Source organism: Rhineura floridana, chromosome 17, assembly GCF_030035675.1.
Source record: "Rhineura floridana isolate rRhiFlo1 chromosome 17, rRhiFlo1.hap2, whole genome shotgun sequence".
NCBI classification, from domain to species: domain Eukaryota; kingdom Metazoa; phylum Chordata; class Lepidosauria; order Squamata; family Rhineuridae; genus Rhineura; species Rhineura floridana.
In genome coordinates, this window is record NC_084496.1 from 14,695,186 (window position 1) to 14,717,316 (window position 22,131).

Consider the following 22,131-nt stretch of genomic DNA (forward strand, 5'->3'; position numbering starts at 1 on the left):
ACTAAATGCTAATATACACATGCAAAAAATGTGCATGACAAATGCACTGTATGTCATTTTCACCATTTTATTATTAAAAAATATATGCATTTTACATGCATTTTTGTATATGCTTCTTGGCTGATCCATTTTTCAGCACCCAGGGATTGGTAAACAAGCCCAATACTGCAAAGAAATAATTCTGCCGAAGCAATCAGATAGCTTACAGCTTGTATCTTGTTTTATTCAGTTTACCCGGAGAGTTCTTTTGGGAATCTTACACCAATTGAATATAGCTAGTACGATGCCCAAAAGCCCTAGAACCACAGCTGCCATCAGTGTACAAGTTATCCATTTGTCTTCATTCCATTCTTCTTGGCCTGTGGAAGTAGTGATATAGTAAATGCCAAGGCTGTCAATCCCCCTGCCCCAGATGAAAGAAAGGTTTAGGGATCTACTAGTTGGGTCTGGGGATCTACTGGCTCAAGCTGCAGGAAGTCAGATTTCGACTGAACATCAGGAAAAACTTCTTAACTGTTAGAGCCACATGACAATGCAGCCAATGACCTAGAGAGGTGGTGGGCTCTGACACCAGAGGCTTTCAAGAGGCAGCTGGACAGCCATCTGTCAGGAATGCTTTGATTTGGATTCCTGCATTGAGCAGGGGGGTGGACTTGGTGGCCTTATAGGCCCCTTCCAACTCTGTGATTCTATGATCTATGATCTAGTTTGCATCAAGCCTTTAGAGCAATAGAAATTATTAGATGGCTATTGTGCTAGCTTATGTAAGTTATACCAGTGTGCTGCAGTTGGTAGTGCTGGACTGAGGCCTGGGAGATCAGGGTTCAAATCCCTGCATGGCCATGAAGCTCGATGGGTGACCTTGGGCCAGTCCCCGTCTCTCAGCCTAACCTACCTCACAGGGCTGTCATTGCAAGGATAACTTCTGGAAGGGGAGAACCATGTTTGTACATCAAGTTGAGCTCCTTGGAGGAAAGGTGGGATAGAAGTGTAATAATGCCAGAAACGTCACTGGTCTGATGGAATCACCCATGCTGCTTCAGATCAAGGGTATGTATTTGAGTGGTACATTGTTAACGTACATGCATGTGTATAAAGTTGTGAACAGAAGGGGTCAAGCAGCTACCCTTCCATCCTGGTTCTACACATGTGTGCATATTCACCACTACCAGTTTTGTTGTCAGAAGCAAGCTCATGGCCAGTTTACATCAGGGTGGGTGACCCCCAGCCTATGGGCAACCCTCCGCTTGCCAAGCAGTCCGAGACTGTCTATGAGGCCATTTCTCCCAAACCAAGCCTGCCCGTCCATCAGCTGACATTCCTAGGTGACATCACTGGTTCCCTGCAGGGAGCTTGCTGGTGAAGGCAACCCCTGTAAGCCAGAAGGATTGCATTCGCCAGTGATCAGCTGGCGAGCAAAAGGTTTAATCCTGCTCAGTTTGGCTGCATGTGCCGATTCCCCTGCTGGGAACCAGGGCTTCAAAGCACAGTGCTACCTTATGTCGCTATGACACCAGGTGATTGACAAGCAGGTAGCCCTGCCAACCTATCAGATTTGCCCCCCCCCAGGGGTATGCAGACAGCCAGAAAAGGTTCTGCCCTCCAAGGTTTAGGTATTTTTTGGCAAAAGATCACTTGGAGAGATTGGGCTAGATCTCGATCTACTATCTTTTACTTGTGACACTTGTTAACTAGAAGGAATGTTTTATGTTTAGCACATTCGGTTTTTCTGCTTTCCTAATCCAGTTTAGACATCTAGACCAGGAATGGGGAACTTACTGCCTTCCAGATGGACTACAACTCCCATCATCCCTGAACATTAGCCAGGCTGGCCAGGGCTGATGGGAGTTGCAGCCCAACAAGTTACCTTGCACGTCACAATGGATCTCTAGAGGTATGCCATGACTGAGATGCTGTGCCTAAAGGTTGGGGCCAGGGTTTGTATGTAATGCTGGTCCTACTCAGAGCAAACCCGTTCAGATTAATGGACATGAGTAACTTAGGTTCATTGATTTCAATGGCTCCGGGCAAAACTTAGTTGGACACAGCCTCAGGTTTCCCCTAGTCGCCGCTTCGGTGCTCTCCTTTGGGCTGCCAGGTTGCCTCTTCCCCCTATCCAGGACCCAACCCATCTTAGCTCATCGTAACCACCAATGTAAGAAACATACCTGTAATCTCAAGCTGCTCCTTTGGTACCAAAATGACAGGATGAAGAAGAGTCACCAGAGCAGAGTTTGCCATAGGCATCACATCTGCAAGAGAGAATGTCTCAGATTTTGTGGGTCAACAGATTGACTATATTAAGCTCCCAGCCCCTGCAGTCCTCCATTTAAGGCATTTGTATGTCATTTCTCAAGTCACAACTGGAGCTTGTGAACTGTCCAACTGCTAGAGATGTGAGAGCACAGGTGAAAAAAGAAAACCAAGGTTTTTTGCCTCAATGTTTTTTCCCAGGCCTTCAACACTTCTAGTGACTGCATATAAGACCCCATTAGAGGTTATAAGCAAATCGTACCATTCATATCCTTATTTCAGAAGTGACCAGCATAGCTCTGAAGGGCACAGTGGTGCCCTTGAGATCTTCCACTAGTGCATATGACGCCTCCGATCCCATCCCCCAATCATCTGGTTGGCAGCCCTTGCAAAACTCCAGCATGTTTTGCACCAATTATCAGCTGTTCAGCAGCACCTACAAACCCCGCTCTGCCAAGTCTATACCTGCCCCATACCTGACATCACAATGTAGGGCAGGTGGACATGGCTCAGAAGAGACAGCCTCACAGGCCAAATGGGGAGAGCTTCCGGGCATTCCACACTGCTGCTATAGGACAAGCATAACTGCAGTCCCCTGGCAGATCTCAGAAGTGTTGGTCTCAACTCAGGATTAGCTGTTCTGCAGCTCCAAGCACTAGAAGCATCACCACCTGTACTCTCGTTGCTTCAGGACAGCAGAGTAAAGATAGATCAACACTGTCGGCTGGGTCATTCAGTCGTTTACATCAGGTTTGGGGAACCTGTGGCCTGCCGGTGTTGCTGAACAACTCCTGTTATTCCTGGCCCTTGGCTATATCAGCTGGGGCTGATGGGAGTCGTAATTGAACACCTAGAGGGCCACAGGTTCCCCACACCGGATCTACATGAACAAAGCTGGTTTGCCAGAGTTAAGACATTTCACAGCGGAAGTTTTTTTGGTGTGAAATGTGCTCTCAGCAGAGAGCCACACCAGCCCTGGGCTTTGACACATGCACCTGTATGATATTTGGAAGTCATTTTAGGGTCACAAATAGACCAAAGAAGTGTTAAAAGACCTTCTCCTGAGGGTCTTATAACAGTGGCCTTCCCTCTTCATTAGAAGATGCTTTGATACCTCGTCTTTTTCTGGAAGGACGAAGAGGGCATCCGGTTGAACACAGAGGGGAATCTGGGTGAAATCTGTCACAGATGAGAACGCTACAGTGAAAGTACACCTAGGAAAGAAAGAGCTGGTTATTTCATCAGCTCCAAGGGATCAGTTTTAAGCTACTGTATGAATTCCATGTTCTTTCAGCTTCCCTTTTCCTCCAGTTGACATTTGTGGCGCAACAGGGCATTTTGTGACCAGCAGATCAAGTAGCCCCCTTCCAAGTTCCCATTCAGGTCCCCAGTGCAGAAGAGGCATTGCTGCGATGATTACTCCGCCTCTCCCATACCAGAATCCTCCCCTTTACTGGAAGCACCATTAGGCAAGAGTTTTTCAGCTGCAACTCACCAGGCTGGGTAAAGCCTTGCCACCAGAAACAAAAGCAAACGCCTTCACTTCAAACCTTTGGCGGAAGTTATGATAGGTGACCTCAGGGCCCACTGGATGGAACACTGTCTTGTAGTTGTCAAGCTCATAATCACACCTATAAAGCCAATGAACATAAGCAAACTCACTTTCTGGGCTTGAGCTCTCAGCTGGAGGGCACCTTTAGAAATCTTCAGAGCTTGCAACCAAGGGACCAAGATCCAAGCTGTAAGCCAGGAACGGGGGGGGGGGGATCTGCAAGTCTCTCCAGATGTTGCTGGACTGCAACTCCCACCAGCTCCAGCCACCACAGGTAGTGGTCAGAGATGATGGGAGTGGTAGTCTTAACTGTACCTGGAGAGTGGCAGGTCTGCTGCAGTTTGACTTCCAACAACAACAACAAAAACCTACATTACTCGGCTTGCTTTCTGCTGCAGCAGGGTTTTATGTAATTAAAGTGATTCCACACCATTCATCTCAGTGAAAAGGAAACAACGCAAATGGGAAAAACATTCATTATTTATCATTTGCAGAGTGAAGACAGTGAACACCGATCGTCTTTGCTGAACTGATTTCTGTTCTGGACAGGGGGCAAGCCAGTGCCACCAGCTATCTCCACTCCCATCAGTAGCCTTCAACATCCTTCAATGTTGCTACACTGCTCTGCCCATGGCGATTGCCTTCTGGCCCCTCCAGGTGAACTTGGCAGGCCTTTTACCTATTTCTAGGTAATGTTCGCCTCAATCTAGAGTGTAGATGTCCCAACATCTATTGTAGAGATGCTATGTTTGCTGCTTAGGAGAAGTTAATTCTATATAATGTAGCCAAATGTCCCACTGGAAGAAGCCTTGCCTAGCTGCCAGTGGCAGTGTGCTGTTATGCTTATGTTATGCTTGGGGTCTTCCCAAGAAGCACCTGGTTGGCCACTGTGGGGAACCAAGGGGCTGATCCACACAGACCTTTGGACTGATCCAGCCGGGCTTTTCTGATGTTCCTAAGGCTTCATAGACTGCTTAAACCATGTGTATTTAAGGCTGTGTACATATTCCCCCTTCCAAGGAAGAACTCTGGGAACTGTGGTTTACCCCTCATACAGCTACAATCCCCAGCACCCTTAAACTACAGTTCCCAGGATTCTTTGGAGGGGAAGCCATGTGCTTTAAAGGTACAGTGTGTACACAGACTAGATCTTTCTTCATCTATATATTTCTTCGTGCAAACACTCTCATGTGAATTTATGCAACCTTTAAGTGCTGAGCATTTCTGACTGCTATTGACCCCTGGTGTGGTTAAGGACTGCTATTAAGAGCATATATCAGGACTTCACCCTTGCTGGAGAAGAGCAGGGAAATGCACCAGTACTGGTCCCCTCACTGATCTTACCCATCTACCATGATGTTCCAGCGTGGCAAGGAGGCTGGATCCAGAGATGGCGTAGCCCAGCAGTCATCCAGCATCAGATGGATGTTTGGATCATTACGGTTGAGCACCTGAACTTCCAAGAAGATTGGCTGCCGCAGATATTTTACAATAGGATATTGGTCATCGCTATAAGGGTACAAGTAGGAGGCATCTGCAAGACAAGAGACCAGTTGCGGCATCTCATTCCTACATGTCACTCTACTCAAATCAGCCACCTTTGGGTTACAGAGCAGGACCCTTGCATGACAAGTGTTGGCAACCTGCCAAGACCCAATTTAAAATTGTTCTAGTCAACATTCAGGGCAAAGCCCACTCTAGGCAACCAGCATTCAACATACGGTTACAATGTCCCCTTTGAAATAAAGCATTTCTAAAAACGTATTCTACAGTCCAGGCTAGCATATAAAGACTAATTGGACCAATACTCAGCTACTGCCAACTCAGAACAAAAGGGTTTTCTACCACCCATTGCAAAAAAAAAAAAAAATAGGCAGCACCAATGGTCAGACATATCTCTCACAAATACAGGGCCACCATCAAGATGGCCCCAGCCCTAGTCCCCACCAATATAACAAATCTGAAGATAGCGCACACGCTCCAGCAAGGCCTCTGAAGCCAATCTGAAGTCCTGGGCCGATTCACATGGGTGCAGGTAGTATCTGGTGTGAGGCCAGAGCGTCTGAAGGACTAAGAAAAACCTTGCCACGTTTGTCAGACTCTTACAGGACTACTGTTAAGTGTTCCCTGGGGCTGTTAAATACTGGCTTGCCGTTCCCCCACCATCACCACCTTTACATTACCAAAGCCCACATTGAATCAGGAACTCTATGAATGTATGCAAAGTTGCATCAGGAGCACCATGTAGGTTTTTTACCAATTCATGTACACATTGATGATTCATGGGATACGACCAAGTGTGACACTCTTATACAAAGATGGTTTACCAACATGCTAGAGCACGTTAGTACACCATTTCAGAGTCCTGAGGCACCCACATACATGACATCAAGAACACCTCGTTGCAGAGTCTTATCAGTGCAAACTAGTTAACAGAAGGGACAAGATGCAATCATACTGAAAGCTACATTTGCACATGCTCCAGTGCTGGAATTTTAGCTATTCTCCTGATTAAGAGAGATATTTTAGATTACACAGGAACAGAGCTAAAGACTGAACATCTAGGAACTGAATGCAGCAAGTTCTCATCCCTAGTTCAATTATTTTGGCTGCCAAGTCTGGTAACAATTTGAACACATGTAGGTAAGCTATGCAAGAGCACTCCTTAAAGCAGATGTTCATGTCTGCAATAAACTGTTTTAAACACTGTATTTTATATTATTGTGACCCACGCTGGGATCTTCTGGTGAAAAGCAGGTAATAAATTTAAATAGTAATAATGATGATGCAAACTGACAAGTTGCAACTGTGCATTAAAACAGGAGTGGGGGAACTGGCTGCCCCCCAGATGCTGCTGGGCAACCCCCACCATTCCCAACAATTGGCCATGCCAATTGGACCCCACCAACATCTGGCGGGCCACAGGTCCTCACCTTCAGGAAGCCTCACCTGGATAGATTAGGAGAATTAAGGAGAGTGGACCCTGGTTTGTTACAGATGCTGGAGAAGGAAGGCTGCTTATCTCAACATTCAGTGAGGCATCATCGTTCCCATAGGAACATATCACTGTTAGCCTGTGAGATGCAAAGGCTTTAGTTAGCACCGAGGTATTTCTACCACCAACTTAAAACAGCAGCATAGAGCTCTTGCAGTTCATAGCTCATGCCGCTGGAGGCTTCAGTGGAAGGGTACAACAGCTATGCAATGCAAGAGCTCTGCTGGATCAGACCAAGGCCAATGTAGTCCAGCATTCTGTTCCCACAGCAGCCAACCAGATGCCTATGGGGAGCCCCCAAGTGGGGCCTGAAGGCAATAGCTGTCTCTTGCTGTGGTGCCGTAAGAGCTGGTAATTCAGATGCATACTACTGCTGAACTTGGAAGGAACCTATTGTCGCCATGACCAACCTATAGGGATAAATAGATCCATCAGTTTCAGCTTCTCAGTTTTCTAACCTTCTGTTCTCATTTCATCAGTTTATGATTTTTTTAAACAGTTCTCATGAAAATTCATCAGCATTTGGGTACCAATTTCTCCTAGTATTGTATGCAATAATGTCTAATATACATGTTTTTGCAAAGCCTATTTCCCTTAATACAATGCATCTTATGCATTATTTTCACAAACATATATATGCTTATGCACTCTTCTCCTTAGAATGTGCATTTTTGTACACATCACCTGGCTGGAGAACTGCACTGGAAAATGCAGAGAAGTGCAAATTTTGAAGGTTGGCTCTATTACGATTTGAATTGTTTTTCAATAGTGCAAATTTGGTAGATCTGCCTTTCAAGGTGAACAGAGTCAAATTTCTTCCTCATCCCTACCAACTGGTATGGGTGAGGGCCAATCGGAGGACTAAAGACTCACCTAAATTCACTGTCTCTGGAAATTGCCCGTGGTGGAAGGTCTGCCCAAGATGCAGCCACTTCGTTCTCATAAAGAGTCCTCTCGCCATTGAACTGCAGACAGGAAGAGGAGCTATGTTAGTCTCAGGTGAGTTAAGACCATTAGATGTGCCACAGCTCAGGAAAACTCACCTTTTGCATGGTGCCACACCCATTCAGTGGGATATAGAACCGAACCACATCATTCGAAGGAGATCTGAAAACTGGCTTGCAGGCAGGGTCTTTAAGCTTGAGTGAATCCAGATTAAGTGACGGCTTTGTGCTGTTATTGGCTATTTCAAAGGCCATGTGACCATCCCGAGTGCATACAGCAACTGTAACAAAGTTGACGGTTGAGTTATGATAGGCGATAGAGGCTTGTAACAGTCATGACTGGGTGGTTGCAGCATCCCTGCTTACAATGCTTAATCTCAGCCTTGAGAGAGGCTTTTTTGCAAGGGGCTTTGCTGCCAACGGAGTTAGAATAGAAGCAGGAAAGCTAGCCTGTCCTGTAGTGGCTACCCTGTATCCAGCAGCAGGATGAGCTAGATGGCCTCAAGGTTACTTCCAGATCTATGTTTCTGTGTACAGCCCCTTTGTCTCCTTTAGGGGGAAAAATGGGCAGGAAGTAGTGACCACAGCTTCTAAAAAGGGCAGTTGCAGCTCAGTAGTAGAGCATCTTCTTTGTATGCAGAAGATCCCAGGTTCAATCCCCGGCATCTCCAGGTAGGACTGGGAGAGACCCCTGCCTGAAACCCTGGAGAGCTGCTCCCTGTCAGTGCTGATGACACTGAGCTAGGTGGACCAACGGTGTGACTCTGTACAAGGCCGCCTCCTGAGATCTTGCAGGAAACCATTGACAGCAATAGGGAGCCCATCAAGATCTCTCCTCAGTGAAGAAAAGACCCTGGTTTCACAAGAGGTGAAACATCCGGGAGGGAGGGATTCTTCTGAAAGGACTGCAATTCTAGGTCATGTTTGCTACAAAAGCTACTAGGTTTGGGTCAGCCCTGGGTTAACTGCACTGTTGACTGCAATGTACAGGAGAGCCATCTTTTTACTCTGCAATATATGCATTCGTGGACTGGGTACTGTGTTCCACCCATGAAGCATTAAAGCAGCCTCTCCCAGCCTACAGCCCTCCAGATGATGTCAGACTACATCTTCCTTCCTCCCAAGCCACTGGCCATGTTGGGTGGGATCGAAGGGAGCTGGAGCCCAACAATATCCAGAGGGCCACACATTGGGGACGGCTGCATTAGAGCGTCCATTATGCCATTTGTTGTTGAAAGGCTCAGTATTTAGGCAGCTGGGCTCCATCTGAACAATTCGTCCCTCTTGACTTTCATTCTGTTCTATTTTTGCATCCTTCTTGGCCTCAGGAGCAGCTCTATTGTATACAGCTATCGAGCTCATCTTTATCATGTAGGAACACTTGCTTTCGAGCCACGCAGCTGCACGAAGCCCAAGACAGGGACTGCCGAAGAGTGCGTTGGACTCCATTTGCCAAGCTAGCTTTACATGCCCTGAAGCTATAGCCTCAAAATCTCATCAGTTAGGCCCCAGGAAGAAAACTAACATGCTTGGCAAGACTATACTTTCCTAGCACACATGGGAGGTGTTGTGTGCTGGGGCATATATAGGATGTGTGAAGCCCTTACCAAGTGGTGCAGTTTGCTCACAAGGACACTCAGGATAAGTTACCATCGCTGCCACTTTGCCATGATAGTTGAAATCCAATTTCAAGGACGACGCATACGACTGAAAGCCTGAGCAGCTGTCATCTCTGTAGAGCTGAAATGAGATTTGCCATTTTCAGTTTGTGTCACTGGTTAGACCATCACCCAACTCAGAAAAAAAACAAACAGGCTTGAATTGCTCTTAAGTGTTTGCATGTTGCTGTACACCTCCCTGATGTGTTGAGAGACGGCAACATACACATTAACTGTAGTGGCTAAAAGCAGCCCCTTTCTACTCCAATCCATTTGAAAGGTTTCTGGGGCTCCCAGGATTATGTTAAGCTTGCCTGTAAGTAGTTTGTTCTGTGGAGTAAACAAGGAATTTACCCGAGACTTCAAGGCTCTCTTGCTAATGTACAACTTCACACCCCTACTTGTGTCTATACTGATTCCATTGACTTGACGCTGGTCCAGCAGAATGTTCCTGTTGTCTAGACGCATAGCTGCCAGCGCTCCTGGAAAAGCTGGGACCGTAACTGTCATGTGTGTTGAATTGCAGGTCACTGGGCCTAGAACAGGAGTCCAAAAGCTATTATCCAATGAAGCTGTGACTCGATGCACATTTGCATTGAAGGAGGGATGCTCGAGGAAGTAATTCTTAATTCTGATGGAAACTGACCACCCCTCCTGGAGTAGATGCATGATTGGAATTTAAAAATATCCAGTGGATTTTGCACTTGAATGTCCCAATTCAGTTCTTGGCTCAAATGTGAGTGCATTTTGAAGCGTGGAGAGATGTGAAAACAGGATAGAACTAATGTAAGGGGGCATTAACTATAATCCTTTTATGATTTTATGAGAAAGGAAGGCCACTTTGAATGAAACTGTCTTATTTTCTCTTGGTTATCAGAGGCTCAAATCATTTGTTTTACTATTAGCTTATATCCCATCTTTCCTCCAAGGAGCTCAAGGTGACACATGGTTCTCCCTCTCTCAATGTTATCCTCACAACAATCCTGCAAGGTAGATTAGGCTGAGAAACCAATTGGCCTACGGTAACCCAGTGAGCTTCATGGCTGAGCAGGGATTCGACTCCTGGCCTCCCAGATCCTAGTCTAACACCCTAACCACTACAACACACTGTCTCTCCACTTTTTTATTTTACATAATCAGTTAGTATGAAGGGGATTGCTATTAACTGTTAAGGTAGAAATCGGTACTTAATAAAAGTACAACTTGTAACAACTAAGAGAAAAACATATGGGTGAATACATGCAAGACTGACATGGACTGAGAAGAGCAATTTGCACACCCCTCTGTTGAAGCCATTCCCACTGGGCTCTTCTTTCCAAAGCAGTGAACAGAACAGGCTACACACATCTTGAAAGAGTTCTGCTTACCTGGGGCACAGATCATTCTTGATTCCATCGTCAGCTGCTGTTCAGGAGGCCCATAGGTAAGCTTGAGTGCCGTAGTGTATAGCACTCGGTCATCTTGCTATAATGTATTAACTGCCATTAGCCATTGACATTGGTTAAGGCTGTACATGATGCCATAACTGTCCCCACCCCAAAACTGACCCATATGCTGGAGAGACAATGCTCAAAGTCCTCTCCATGTTCAGAGCAACAAGCCTCACCATTCCATTAACAGTGGTACCAAATGCTTTAAAAATGCAAGCAAGCGTTGTTAGTGGGCAGGAAGGGCTTCTTACTAGGGTTTGGGTCTACTAGCAGTGACCAGGACTTACTAGCATTACTAGTAAGTACTGTGATGTTCCCCAGCATTTGGGGCTTTTTAATGAGCATGATGAAATTTAAATCCCACTCTTCCATTAATATAGGAGTGGCTTGCAATAGAGAAAAAGGATTCAAGCATGTACATTTCACTATAAGAAACCAATAGTTAGATATCAAGAAGGTATTGGTACTAGAACTTTTTAGACTTTTAAAAAAGAAAACTTTACAGTTTTAAAAGTTAAGAGGTACTTTACCATAGTCTAGAGATGGATAGATGAGGCATGAGCATCCTACACTACAAGAAAGCAGTGGCACCAAGGATAAGGCACTCACAGCCATTTAACCTAAGAGCCCTGCTCCATCAGGCCAGTGGCCCATCTAGCTCAGCATCCTGTTCTCACAGTGGTCAACCAGATGGCCATGGGAAGCCCATAGGCAGAGCCCAAGCATAACAGTGCTGTTCCCACTTGCAGTTCCCAGCAGCTGGTATTCAGGCATGTTGAGAACACACCCACACAGAAAGGTCTGGAGGGCCACATTCAGCCCCAGGCTGGAGGTGCGCCTCTCTTGGTACACAACTCTAGCATCCCTTTCTCAAGGGGGTATTGCAGAGCTGAGAAAGTTGCAGAGGAGTGCAACCAAAGTGATCAGGACTGAAGCAGCTTCCCGATGAGAAAAGACTATATAGTTTATGGCAGTGGTTCTCAGACTGTTTTGGTTCATGGCGCACTGTAAAACATGTAAAAAATTTCTGGCGCATAGTGTACAAAATTAAAAATATATTAATATAAAAATATATATGAATAAAAATAACTTAATATACTTTCATAATATTCACAGCATGCCTAGCCATCTCTTGCGGCACACCAGTGTGCCCTGGCGCACCGTTTGAGAATCACGGGTTTATGGGTTTCTAGTATAGAAGCTGAAAGGTTTAGAGCAGCCTTTCCCAACTGGTGGGCCACCAGATGTTGTTGGGCCACAACTCCCATCAGCCTCAGCCAGCATTGCCAATGGTCAGGAAAGATGGGAATTGTGGTCCAACAACATCTGGTGGCCCACTAGTTGGGAAATGCTGGTTTAGAGGGCTCTTTTAAAAAGAGATAGGTGGCGTAGTCCTGATGGCTTTGCTCCACCACCAGCACTGAGAAAATTTCTAGTCACTAGGGAGCAGTATAAAAGGGCTTTTGGACCTCACAGAGGCATCTTACTGGTTACTGTGGGAATGGGATGCTAGACGAACCTTTGGTCTGATCAAGCAGAGCTCTTATGTCAAAAGTCTGACTGAAGATGGAATATACACCCAAGGGCTTTGCTGCCCAAGAAACATCAAACTGCCCTCCCCAATACCTTGTACGTAACAACTCCTGTCGCTTGTAACGGGACTTTTACAGCCATTGCAGAGTCTTCAGTTATAAATATGGAGCCCTGTTGTATGGCTTGTTTAAGGCTTAGCCTCCGTGTTTGTCTTCCATAATCTATTGACACAATCCATTCCATCTGAGACTCAGTCTGCAATACAAGGTTTCCATTACGATGGTAAACACGCAACTGAATTAAGAGATGCATGTACAGGAAGTGGTTTTTAGGTTCCCCTCCCTCAATCAGAGTGTCAGCTTTTAATCTAACCAACTGGCCTTAAATGAGATACTGCAGCCAAGTCAGGCAGCAGGTTTTTAAATACAATTACTTATAAAAACTGTAGATTGGAAATAGGGCTGCTGGAAAATCCCAACAGAAACAGGAGCAAAAATTGCTGCGTTTGCTTGTTTGTCCCATGTCTGGAACAGAAATCAGTCCAGCGATTATGGTCAATATTTGTTGCTGCCATTTTCAGTCCGATAATGGTATGTAACTGACGCCTTTTCCCCATTAGCATTGTGTTTCCTCTGCGCTTAAGATTTATAGGCTGCTTGATTGTAAAAACCCCTTAAGTGGATTACAAGAGAGAAATCAATAGTTAAACAATTAAAAACACTATTAAAACAGCAGTAAGCTAAAAGAGATTAAGGCACATTCACACCATACATTTATTCTGCTTTTATTCCACTTTAAACAGTCATGGTTTCCCCCAAAGAATGCTGGGAACAGTAGTTTGCGAAGGGTGCCAAGAGATATTAGGAGACCCCTCTTCCTCTCAGAGATACAATTGCCAGAGCATTTCACTGTCAATCCCTCTTCCTAGAGAGCTCGGTTCCAAAGTGCAAGTGGTAAACAAAACTAAAAGGTCAGTTTCTTAACAAGCATGGAATGAGTATTATGTGGCACCCATAACAATGCTAGTTCTGCATATCAAAGCAGTCAAGTGGGCATATATGTGGCAAGGTCTAGAAACTGATAAAATATAGTAGTATATACCGCATAGACATCATGGATGCTGGAAGAGAGTCTCGGAAAGGCAACCTGCAGGAGGTAAGAGGGGACATTTTAGTACTACCCATCTTCTTCCCAAAGAAATGAGCGGCAACATCTTTAAAGCCAAGATACTTCTAAACCAGACTGGTCCAACTACACAGCCTCCCCCCCCCCAGAACCTGCTTGAGGTAACATTTTAGGGTACCAACCAAGAGGAACACACTTCTTGGATTGCTGCTCACAACCATTCACAATGAGATGAGATTGTATGAAGCTGCCAAGTCAGGCCAGTGATTCACGTAGCTCAGTTTTGTCAGCACAGATTGCTTTTTGCCACATGAGGAAGTCATGTGCAACCACATGGAAAATTCCAATATATGCAGTCAGATGACCCCTTTATCAAATTCTTTATTTTGCGGCCACTGACCCGTCATATAATAAAACATTGCAAAAGAGCAAAGAAAGTTAACAAAGAACATTTAAAAAGGGTAAATCTTTAACAGCTGAAGTGATATACATTACTCAGGAAGAACTTTAGAGCGTAAACTTTGTGCAGCGTGCAGGAATTTAGCAACTCCGTTTGTTATTCCCCTATTGATGCCTGAGATGAGATAACGTATTTTATTATCGGGCGACATCCAGGAGACAGTTTCCATTGGTTTTTTTAAAATATGACGTATATAGTTATACATAGGACACAATAATATAACATGTTCAAGTGTTTCAATACTGCCAGATTCACAAGGGCATAAGCGGCGGTCAGGGGGAATCCCCTTATATCTCCCTGTCAAAAGTGCGGAATTAAGAGAATTGAATCTGGCCCGAGTAAAGGCCAGATGTAGATTGGGTACTTCAAGGTAATCTAGGTAGGGAGCCTGCTTATGAAATTTGAAATGCAATTTAAAATATACTGGAGAGCAAGTTTTGGAAGCCTCATTGTTGGCAATTTGGAAATCGATATCATTAAGACGGGTACAGATGGATATTCTGGCCGAGGAAAAGGTTTGCGATGACAGATAGTCAGAAGATAGACCAATCTGGGAAAGCTTATTCCTGATGTTGTTATTCCAACAGGAAATATGGGTATCATTCCACATGTATGCTAAATAACCCAGAGGGGTTTCATAGGAAACTTTGGTGCAATATTTTAGGGCAAGCAGCCACGCTTGGCATGCTAATGATGGCAGGCCAGCTTCTAGCCTGAGGGCCGCTGCCAGAGATGACCCCTTCATGAGAACCAAATGGACAAACAGCAATAAAAAAATCAATGTTGAAACAGAGTGGACACTAGAAGAGAAGAAAGTTGGTTTGATATACTATCTGAAACTTTGTTATGGTCAATTCAGTATACGGCAGAATCCTATGTAGTCTCAATGGGTCAGTCTTGCTTGAGTGTAGGAGAAGATAGCACCTAGCTGAGCCAAATCCAGTTGAGTCTAGGCAGGCTTCACCTAGGACTGCTAAAACAAAGAAGCCTGAAGATTGGCAGTACTTCTCCAGGGTTTCAGACAGCAGTCTTTCCCAGATTGAACCTGGGACTTTCTACATGCCAACTAAGTGTCCTACCACTGAGCTATGACCATATGTCATTGAGCAGAGTTCAAGCTGCATGGGAAATTACTTCCCAAAAAATTCTGGAGCACATCCCAGATTGGACAGTATCTTGTGCCAGCCTTGCTTCTGGACAAAGAAGTGGCCAGGTACGTTTGTAGAAACGGCTGTTAAATGAGAGTGGGTATTGCAAAGAGATATGCTGAGTACATGCAGCAGGGTCTACAGATCATATTCCCTTGTTGTAAAGGACCGTCACAGTCCATGTCATCTGCACTGTTCCTTTGTTCTTATCAGCAAGGGTACATTTGCTTCCCCAGTCCTAAAAGCTTCAAGTCAAGGATGCAGAATTAGGTTGTTATTTGTTGAAAATACTTGGCCTTCAACTGGTGGGTTGAGACCTGCCATGGACCTGCCCAAGGGATATATACTACCTGTAGTTTTTTTAAAAAAATGAGTCTCTAATTCATGCTTGGGCTAAAGTTGGGCTGAAAAGGTTGAAACTGCTGGTGTCAACACCCACATCACTTCAGCTCCACTTACTACAAAAACAAGATGAACTACATGGGTTCCCATTGTCCCCTGGTTATCATGGCTCCCCTATCCTGAGGTCAGCATTAAGTGCACAGGATCAAAATAATCCCTGCATATGCGGTGGACTACCCTTAGTGAAAAGATCTTGCTACTTGCAACAAGTCCAGTTGAACTTGATCTTACCATGGGATGCAAGGGACAGGGGCGGGGGCAGATGTATAGACCACAGAGAAAAGTATTTTAAAAGGCTTAGGAGAGCCATTTACTGCTGGCAGAGCAAGAAAATGCTGCTGCTGGCCACTTAATTGAACACACCTGGGCAAATCCTGCACAGTGAATGGTGGCCATCAAGAAACTGAAAGTCCAAGAGCAAGCATAAGGGCCACGCAAGTCATTTTTTAAAGTTAGCAGGCACGGAGAAAGGCGGATTGTCCATTTCTTTCCTACCAACCTGTTTTCTTTTCCTGCCTCTACAGGGTAACATGGGGGAAGGGGAGATTAGTTTTTCATTGGTACTAGTAAAGAAGCCACTTGTTACGCCTCACCTCTCTAGGTCTGCTATTTTTAAAAATGAGACATGCTTTGTAATGACACTTTTAGCATTGAATCTAAACTGGACCCCAAGATCCACAGAAGCAGTGCTGAATGGGCATTCATTGCAGACAAGCGCCTGCTATGCTATTCAAGATCACGTGGATGAGTAACGACAGGAGGAAGGTAAACCACAAGTACCCAAATTATAGAAACTTGGATTCACCTGGCAAGAGGCAACATCCAACAAAAGCCAACATCAGAGCAGAATATATTGACCATGCAACAGTGCGCATTTATTGTTCCCAACCTGAACATGTTTGGACCCTTGGAAGAAGCCACTGCGCTGCTAGTGTCCCATTTCAGCCCTTAAGGTAGGGATGCAGAAACTGTGGCCCGCCAGGTGGTATCAACCTCCAAAGCCCACCAGCCTCAGCAGTGCTAGGAATTGTAGCCCTGGACATGTTCGCTTCTCTTAAAGCAAGAGTAGCTAACTTCAAATGCAAGCCAGAAGTAGCTTATGTTACACCGATATGGACAAGTCACTCAGCCAGACTATAACTGTAATACTATGCAACAAAACTTTTTCCTTTAAGGAGAGCTGCCATTACTTACAGTCATGAAATCTTTGGTGCAGTTTGTAACACTGGTGAAGCCACTGGGGAAGGAGGATTCATCTGCCTGGACAGCATCACAGTCAACATTGTAAGTTACATCCTCAGGACCTGTTGCTGTCATATTGTTGAACTGCAGCCTAAATCGCAGGTGGTGCTTGTTATGCTGTTGGCAGAAACGTGCTAGAATGCAGCAAACTATGTGATCACATATTTGCTCAGAGAAGGCATCAGAAATCTCAAAACCCATCGTGGAGGCAGTCGCATATTTTCCCCAGTTCATCATTTGGAGTCAGCTATGTGCTATGACTTTTGTAGCCAAGATGGTACACATACATATATGCATCAATTTCTTAGAGAAACCCTAAGATTCATAGAAGTACAACAGATTTTTAGAAAAGCTGCCAGCTGGTAGGTGGGGAAAACAGAAGCTGAGGGAATGGAATAACTGGAATGGTCAACAGGAAGCACTCCACACACTGCAACATTTTGTTGCAGGTCTCACTTATTCCATAAGTTTGTTACTGCAGCCAGTTCAGGTCAACCCATTTCAGAAAGGGCACTAAGGTGAAAAACAGAAAAGAGTAGCCAAAGTGACTGAGGGGATTGCCATACATTCCTATGAGGAAGGTCAGAGGGACTTTTTAAAGAGTTTGTAAGAATGTAAGAACATAAGAAGAGCCTGCTGGATCAGGCCAGTGGTCCATCTAGTCCAGCATCCTGTTCTCACAGTGGCCAACCAGGTGCCAGGGGGAAGCCCGCAAGCAGGACCCGAGTGCAAGAACACTCGCCCCTCCTGAGGCTTCCGGCAACTGGTTTTCAGAAGCATGCTGCCTCTGACTAGGGTGGTACAGCACAGCCATCACGGCTAGTAGCCATTGATAGCCCTGTCCTCCATGAATTTGTCTAATCTTCTTTTAAAGCCGTCCAAGCTGGTGGCCATTACTGCATCTTGTGGGAGCAAATTCCATAGTTTAACTATGCGCTGAGTAAAGAAGTCCTTCCTTTTGTCTGTCCTGAATGTTCCAACATTCAGTTTCTTTGAATGTCCCCGAGTTCTAGTATTATGAGAGAGGGAGAAGAACTTTTCTCTATCCACTTCCTCAATGCCATGCATAATTTTATACACTTCTATCATGTCTCCTCTGCCCTGCCTTTTCTCTAAACTAAAAAGCCCCAAATGCTGCAACCTTTCCTCGTAAGGGAGTCGCTCCATCCCCTTGATCATTCTGGTTGCCCTCTTCTGAACCTTTTCCAACTCTATAATATCCTTTTTGAGATGAGGCGACCAGAACTGTACACAGTATTCCAAATGCGGCCGCACCATAGATTTATACAACGGCATGATGATATCGGCTGTTTTATTTTCAATACCTTTCCTAATTATCGCTAGCATGGAATTTGCCTTTTTCACAGTTGCCGCACACTGGGTCGACATTTTCATCGTGCTGTCCACTACAACCCCGAGGTCTCTCTCCTGGTCGGTCACCGCCAGTTCAGACCCCATGAGCGTATATGTGAAATTAAGATTTTTTGCTCCAATATGCATAATTTTACACTTGTTTATATTGAATTGCATTTGCCATTTTTCTGCCCATTCACTCAGTTTGGAGAGGTCTTTTTGGAGCTCTTTGCAATCCCTTTTTGTTTTAACAACCCTGAACAATTTAGTGTCATCAGCAAACTTGGCCACTTCACTGCTCACTCCTAATTCTAGGTCATTAATGAACAAGTTGAAAAGTACAGGTCCCAATACCGATCCTTGAGGGACTCCACTTTCTACAGCCCTCCATTGGGAGAACTGTCCGTTTATTCCTACTCTCTGCTTTCTGCTTCTTAACCAATTTCTTATCCACAAGAGGACCTCTCCTCTTATTCCATGACTGCTAAGCTTCCTCAGAAGCCTTTGGTGAGGTACCTTGTCAAACACTTTTTGAAAGTCTAAGTACACTATGTCCACTGGATCACCTCTATCTATATGCTTGTTGACACTCTCAAAGAATTCTAATAGGTTACTGAGACAGGACTTTCCCTTGCAGAAGCCATGCTGGCTCTGCTTCAGCAAGGCTTGTTCTTCTATGTGCTTAGTTAATCTAGCTTTAATAATACTTTCTACCAGTTTTCCAGGGACAGAAGTTAAGCTAACTGGCCTGTAATTTCCGGGATCCCCTCTGGATCCCTTTTTGAAGATTGGCGTTACAATCGTAGATCTACTTGTACCCTGTTCTTCAATAAGAGGGGTCCCCAAAATGGCTAACTCTTGACCATGGAAGGCAAGTGACTTCTATATATGAAAAAAATCACAGTATAGCTGTTGGTCTGATCCAGGACAGGGAAGGTTTCTTAGGGCTGTATTAGACTTCCTTTTACTCAGAGTATACCCACTGAAATTAATGAACCCCATGTTAGCCATGTCTGTTAATTTCAAAGGGTCTACTCTGAGCATGACTAACACTGAATACCACCCATAGTATTAAGAAGCTTAAGCATTAAGAAACTTAACCTTTGGATTGTGTTCTTATGAACAGCTCCTATAGCATTTGTACAGTGGAGCGCTGGGACATTACCTTACTAACAAAACACACTGTTGGAAGCAGCAGCACTTTTTACATTCGCCCAGAAGGCATCGCAAACATATATAGTTACCTCCAATTTTGTACAATTCATGTACACAGCGGTGAGTGCGCGCCTTTCAAGGTCCACATCATAGTCACAATCTTTTATTTCTTCCCCACTTGCATCTAAGGAGAAAGATGCGCAATCAAGCATGCTTTTTGACAGCAGAAACCAAGAGCCAGTTTAGCTGGAGACAGGAAGTGACTGAACATGAAAAACCTGTGGCTCTCCAGCTGCCGCTGGACTACAAATCCCATCTTCCTTGACAATGCCAGCTAGGGCTGATGGGAGCTGGAGTCCAACAACATCTGGAGGAGCCACAGGCTCCCATCCCCTGATATAAAACAACAATACCAATAACTTCTATATGCCGGGAGCTCAAGTCTCCAAGTTCCCTGGGAAGCCAGATTTGTAGTTCATCCTCATAGCATGTTGTTGTACCTGTAACAGATAACAGCACCAAGCCAGCCTTAGACTTCAGTCATCTTAGAGCCATGCAATAGAAAGCACATATGTTTGCACCACAATTCAATTCCCATACATAATAAAGTCCTATGCACCAGTAGTGAACCTATTCTCCAAGTGTGGATCCTTACGTAGCTAAAACAGAACTATCCAGGCACAAGAGGGAGATATCAAGCTGGCTCAGAGAAGCCTCATGATTTGAGGGGAGGCTAGACATTGCATCAAAGCGAGTATTACAGCATATTTTCCTTATCACCAGAAGTCCAGCCTTTTGGGGAAGCTGGTTTGTTGCACAAGACTTCCCAACCCATTTTAATTGCAAAAACCAAATTTGCCAGTATGTGACTGAACCCCACCCCCAAAGAGTGACGGTCTGCAAGTGCTTGAAATCTTTAGAAAAACGCTAAAGGAGGCAGGGAAACAGCGCTCAGTGAGCACAGAACTTTGACTCCTGGGAAAAAACCCAAAGAACTGGGGGGAGGGAAATGGAATATCCGGGAAGGTAACATGGTTGGCTTGAACCCTGAAAAGGAGCACTCCACACTGCAACAATTTATTGCAGATTCTACTTGTTCTCTCCTTTGTTAGGAAGTGGTTGAAGAGCACAGAGACATTAGACTTACATACAGCTGAGTCGTTTTAAGTTTTATTGCTCTCTGTAGCAAGTCAATACGTAGACCGAAACTCAATTCACAGTGTGCAATAGCTTTGCCTGAATAAGCATTGCAACCTGGCTAAGGTCCCTTGGGGTACTTCTCACCAGGTGCAAAAACTCAAGCATTCAGGAAATAGATGTAGACAGACAAGAGTAGCCATCACAATTGTTAACAAGACCTCAATATGTAAGAGCCTTGCAGGACCAGGCCAAAGGCCAATCCAGTCCAGCGTTTAGCTTCCACAGTATTGTTATGCCAAAGCAGCCAATCAAACTCCTTTCTGAACCCCAGGAACAGGACATGAAGACAAAAGCACTCCCCTGGCTTCTTGTTCTCCTGCCCCTAGAATGACCTGGCTTCCAGCCAAGTGAGACCAAGAAAACCTAACACCACCTTGTGGAGGCTTCACTAACATGCTGTTTCTATGGCAGCACATCTGCACTTGACCAAGTCTTTAGACATGTAAAAACAATGCTTAACAGGCTCTGCTGGGGTCATTAGGCCACAAAGACTGGTTTGGCCATTTTCTTTTGCTGGAGACTCCCATCTTACAGATACAAAGCCACTGGTTTGGAGAGAACCTAAAGGCACCATCCAAACCAACTCCTCCAATCCTGTAACAATATGTTTTATTTGTTGTTACTTTGTTCCACCCGTTACCCAAGGAGCTCAAGGAAGCAGTTATGGTTCTCCTCCCTCTCCATTTTATCCTCACAACAACCCTGTACAGCAGGTTAGGCTAAGACACAGTGACTGGCCCAAGGTCCCCCAACAAGCTTCATAGCCAAGTGGGGATTTGATCCCTGGCCTCTCAAGTACTAGTCTCACACTCTAAGCACCCTGACTCTTGAACCAGATATTAGAAGCAGGATTACATGTTACCATCCCACTACCATCATGAACATGTTATGATGAAGGCACAGTACAAGAAGACACCTCAAAAGACCCTCCCAGTCTGGTTTTCCCTACTACTTCTGAGGAGAAAGACAGAGAGAAGTTTATCCTCCCCAAACCCAGCAAAATATTCAACTTACCTAGGAAATCTAGAGCTCCAGAATCCTGAATACTTCCCATCAAACAGCCAAGCAAGAAAAGCACCCTAAACACAAACAAGAGAAACATCATCCCTTGAGAAACTACACTACAATTCCCTCCCTTCCCCCCCCCCGAAGTTCCATAAAACAACGCCCCTTACCGCACGGCGCAAAAACCACCGCTACCGTACGACCCCATCCTAAACAACCAGCGCAACCCAAAGCATGCGCTCCACGAGCCGCTGGTTGAGTTTTATACACAGCGCCTCAGAGCCGCGCATGCGCTGTCCCTCTCCGGGGTAGCGGAAAGTGCCGATGTTCTCCAATTAGCGCCTGATTAGAGATCGTCGCCGCGGCTGTCAACACGTGTCTCGCGGTCGGGTTTCTTCTCCGTGTAATAGGCGGTGCAACGCGGAGGGACGCGTCTCTTTCTGCAGTTACATCGCACAGTTCAGAAGGCACAGAAATTGCAACTACTACAAGCAGGCTGGGGCTGGACACGCGCGTTGCCCCTGTGCAGCAGTGATCCTAAGCGCGCTTAGTCAGAAGTACTTAAGCTCCCGCTGAACTCAAACTGGGCCTTGACTTCTGAGTAGCATTCCTGGGATCGGGCCTGCACGGCCGCAGAGCATATGCAAGAGCCCGATCCTCTGCGTGTCAACTAGGA

At 45.3% G+C, this 22,131-nt stretch overlaps 1 protein-coding gene across 2 annotated transcripts; it reads right to left on the reverse strand.

The window, feature by feature from the left end:
- Window positions 1–47: 47 nt before the first annotated feature.
- ZP2 (zona pellucida glycoprotein 2) lies at window positions 48–21,732 on the reverse strand. Of its 2 annotated transcripts, XM_061599254.1 has the most exons (18): window positions 21,626–21,732; window positions 21,465–21,529; window positions 19,664–19,750; window positions 19,340–19,434; window positions 16,695–16,859; window positions 13,467–13,511; window positions 12,459–12,620; window positions 10,770–10,866; window positions 9,757–9,938; window positions 9,352–9,484; window positions 7,844–8,025; window positions 7,674–7,765; window positions 6,755–6,879; window positions 5,150–5,339; window positions 3,749–3,884; window positions 3,368–3,467; window positions 2,169–2,252; window positions 48–359 (listed from the first exon to the last, which is right to left on the reverse strand). In XM_061599254.1, exons 1-18 carry the CDS (start codon window positions 21,661–21,663, stop codon window positions 226–228), a joined length of 2,112 nt encoding a protein of 703 aa, XP_061455238.1. In that variant the 5' UTR covers window positions 21,664–21,732; the 3' UTR covers window positions 48–225. The 2 variants fall into 2 exon arrangements, with proteins under 2 accessions (XP_061455238.1, XP_061455239.1); XM_061599255.1 differs by lacking the exon at window positions 19,664–19,750.
- Between the last annotated feature and the right edge of the window lie 399 nt (window positions 21,733–22,131).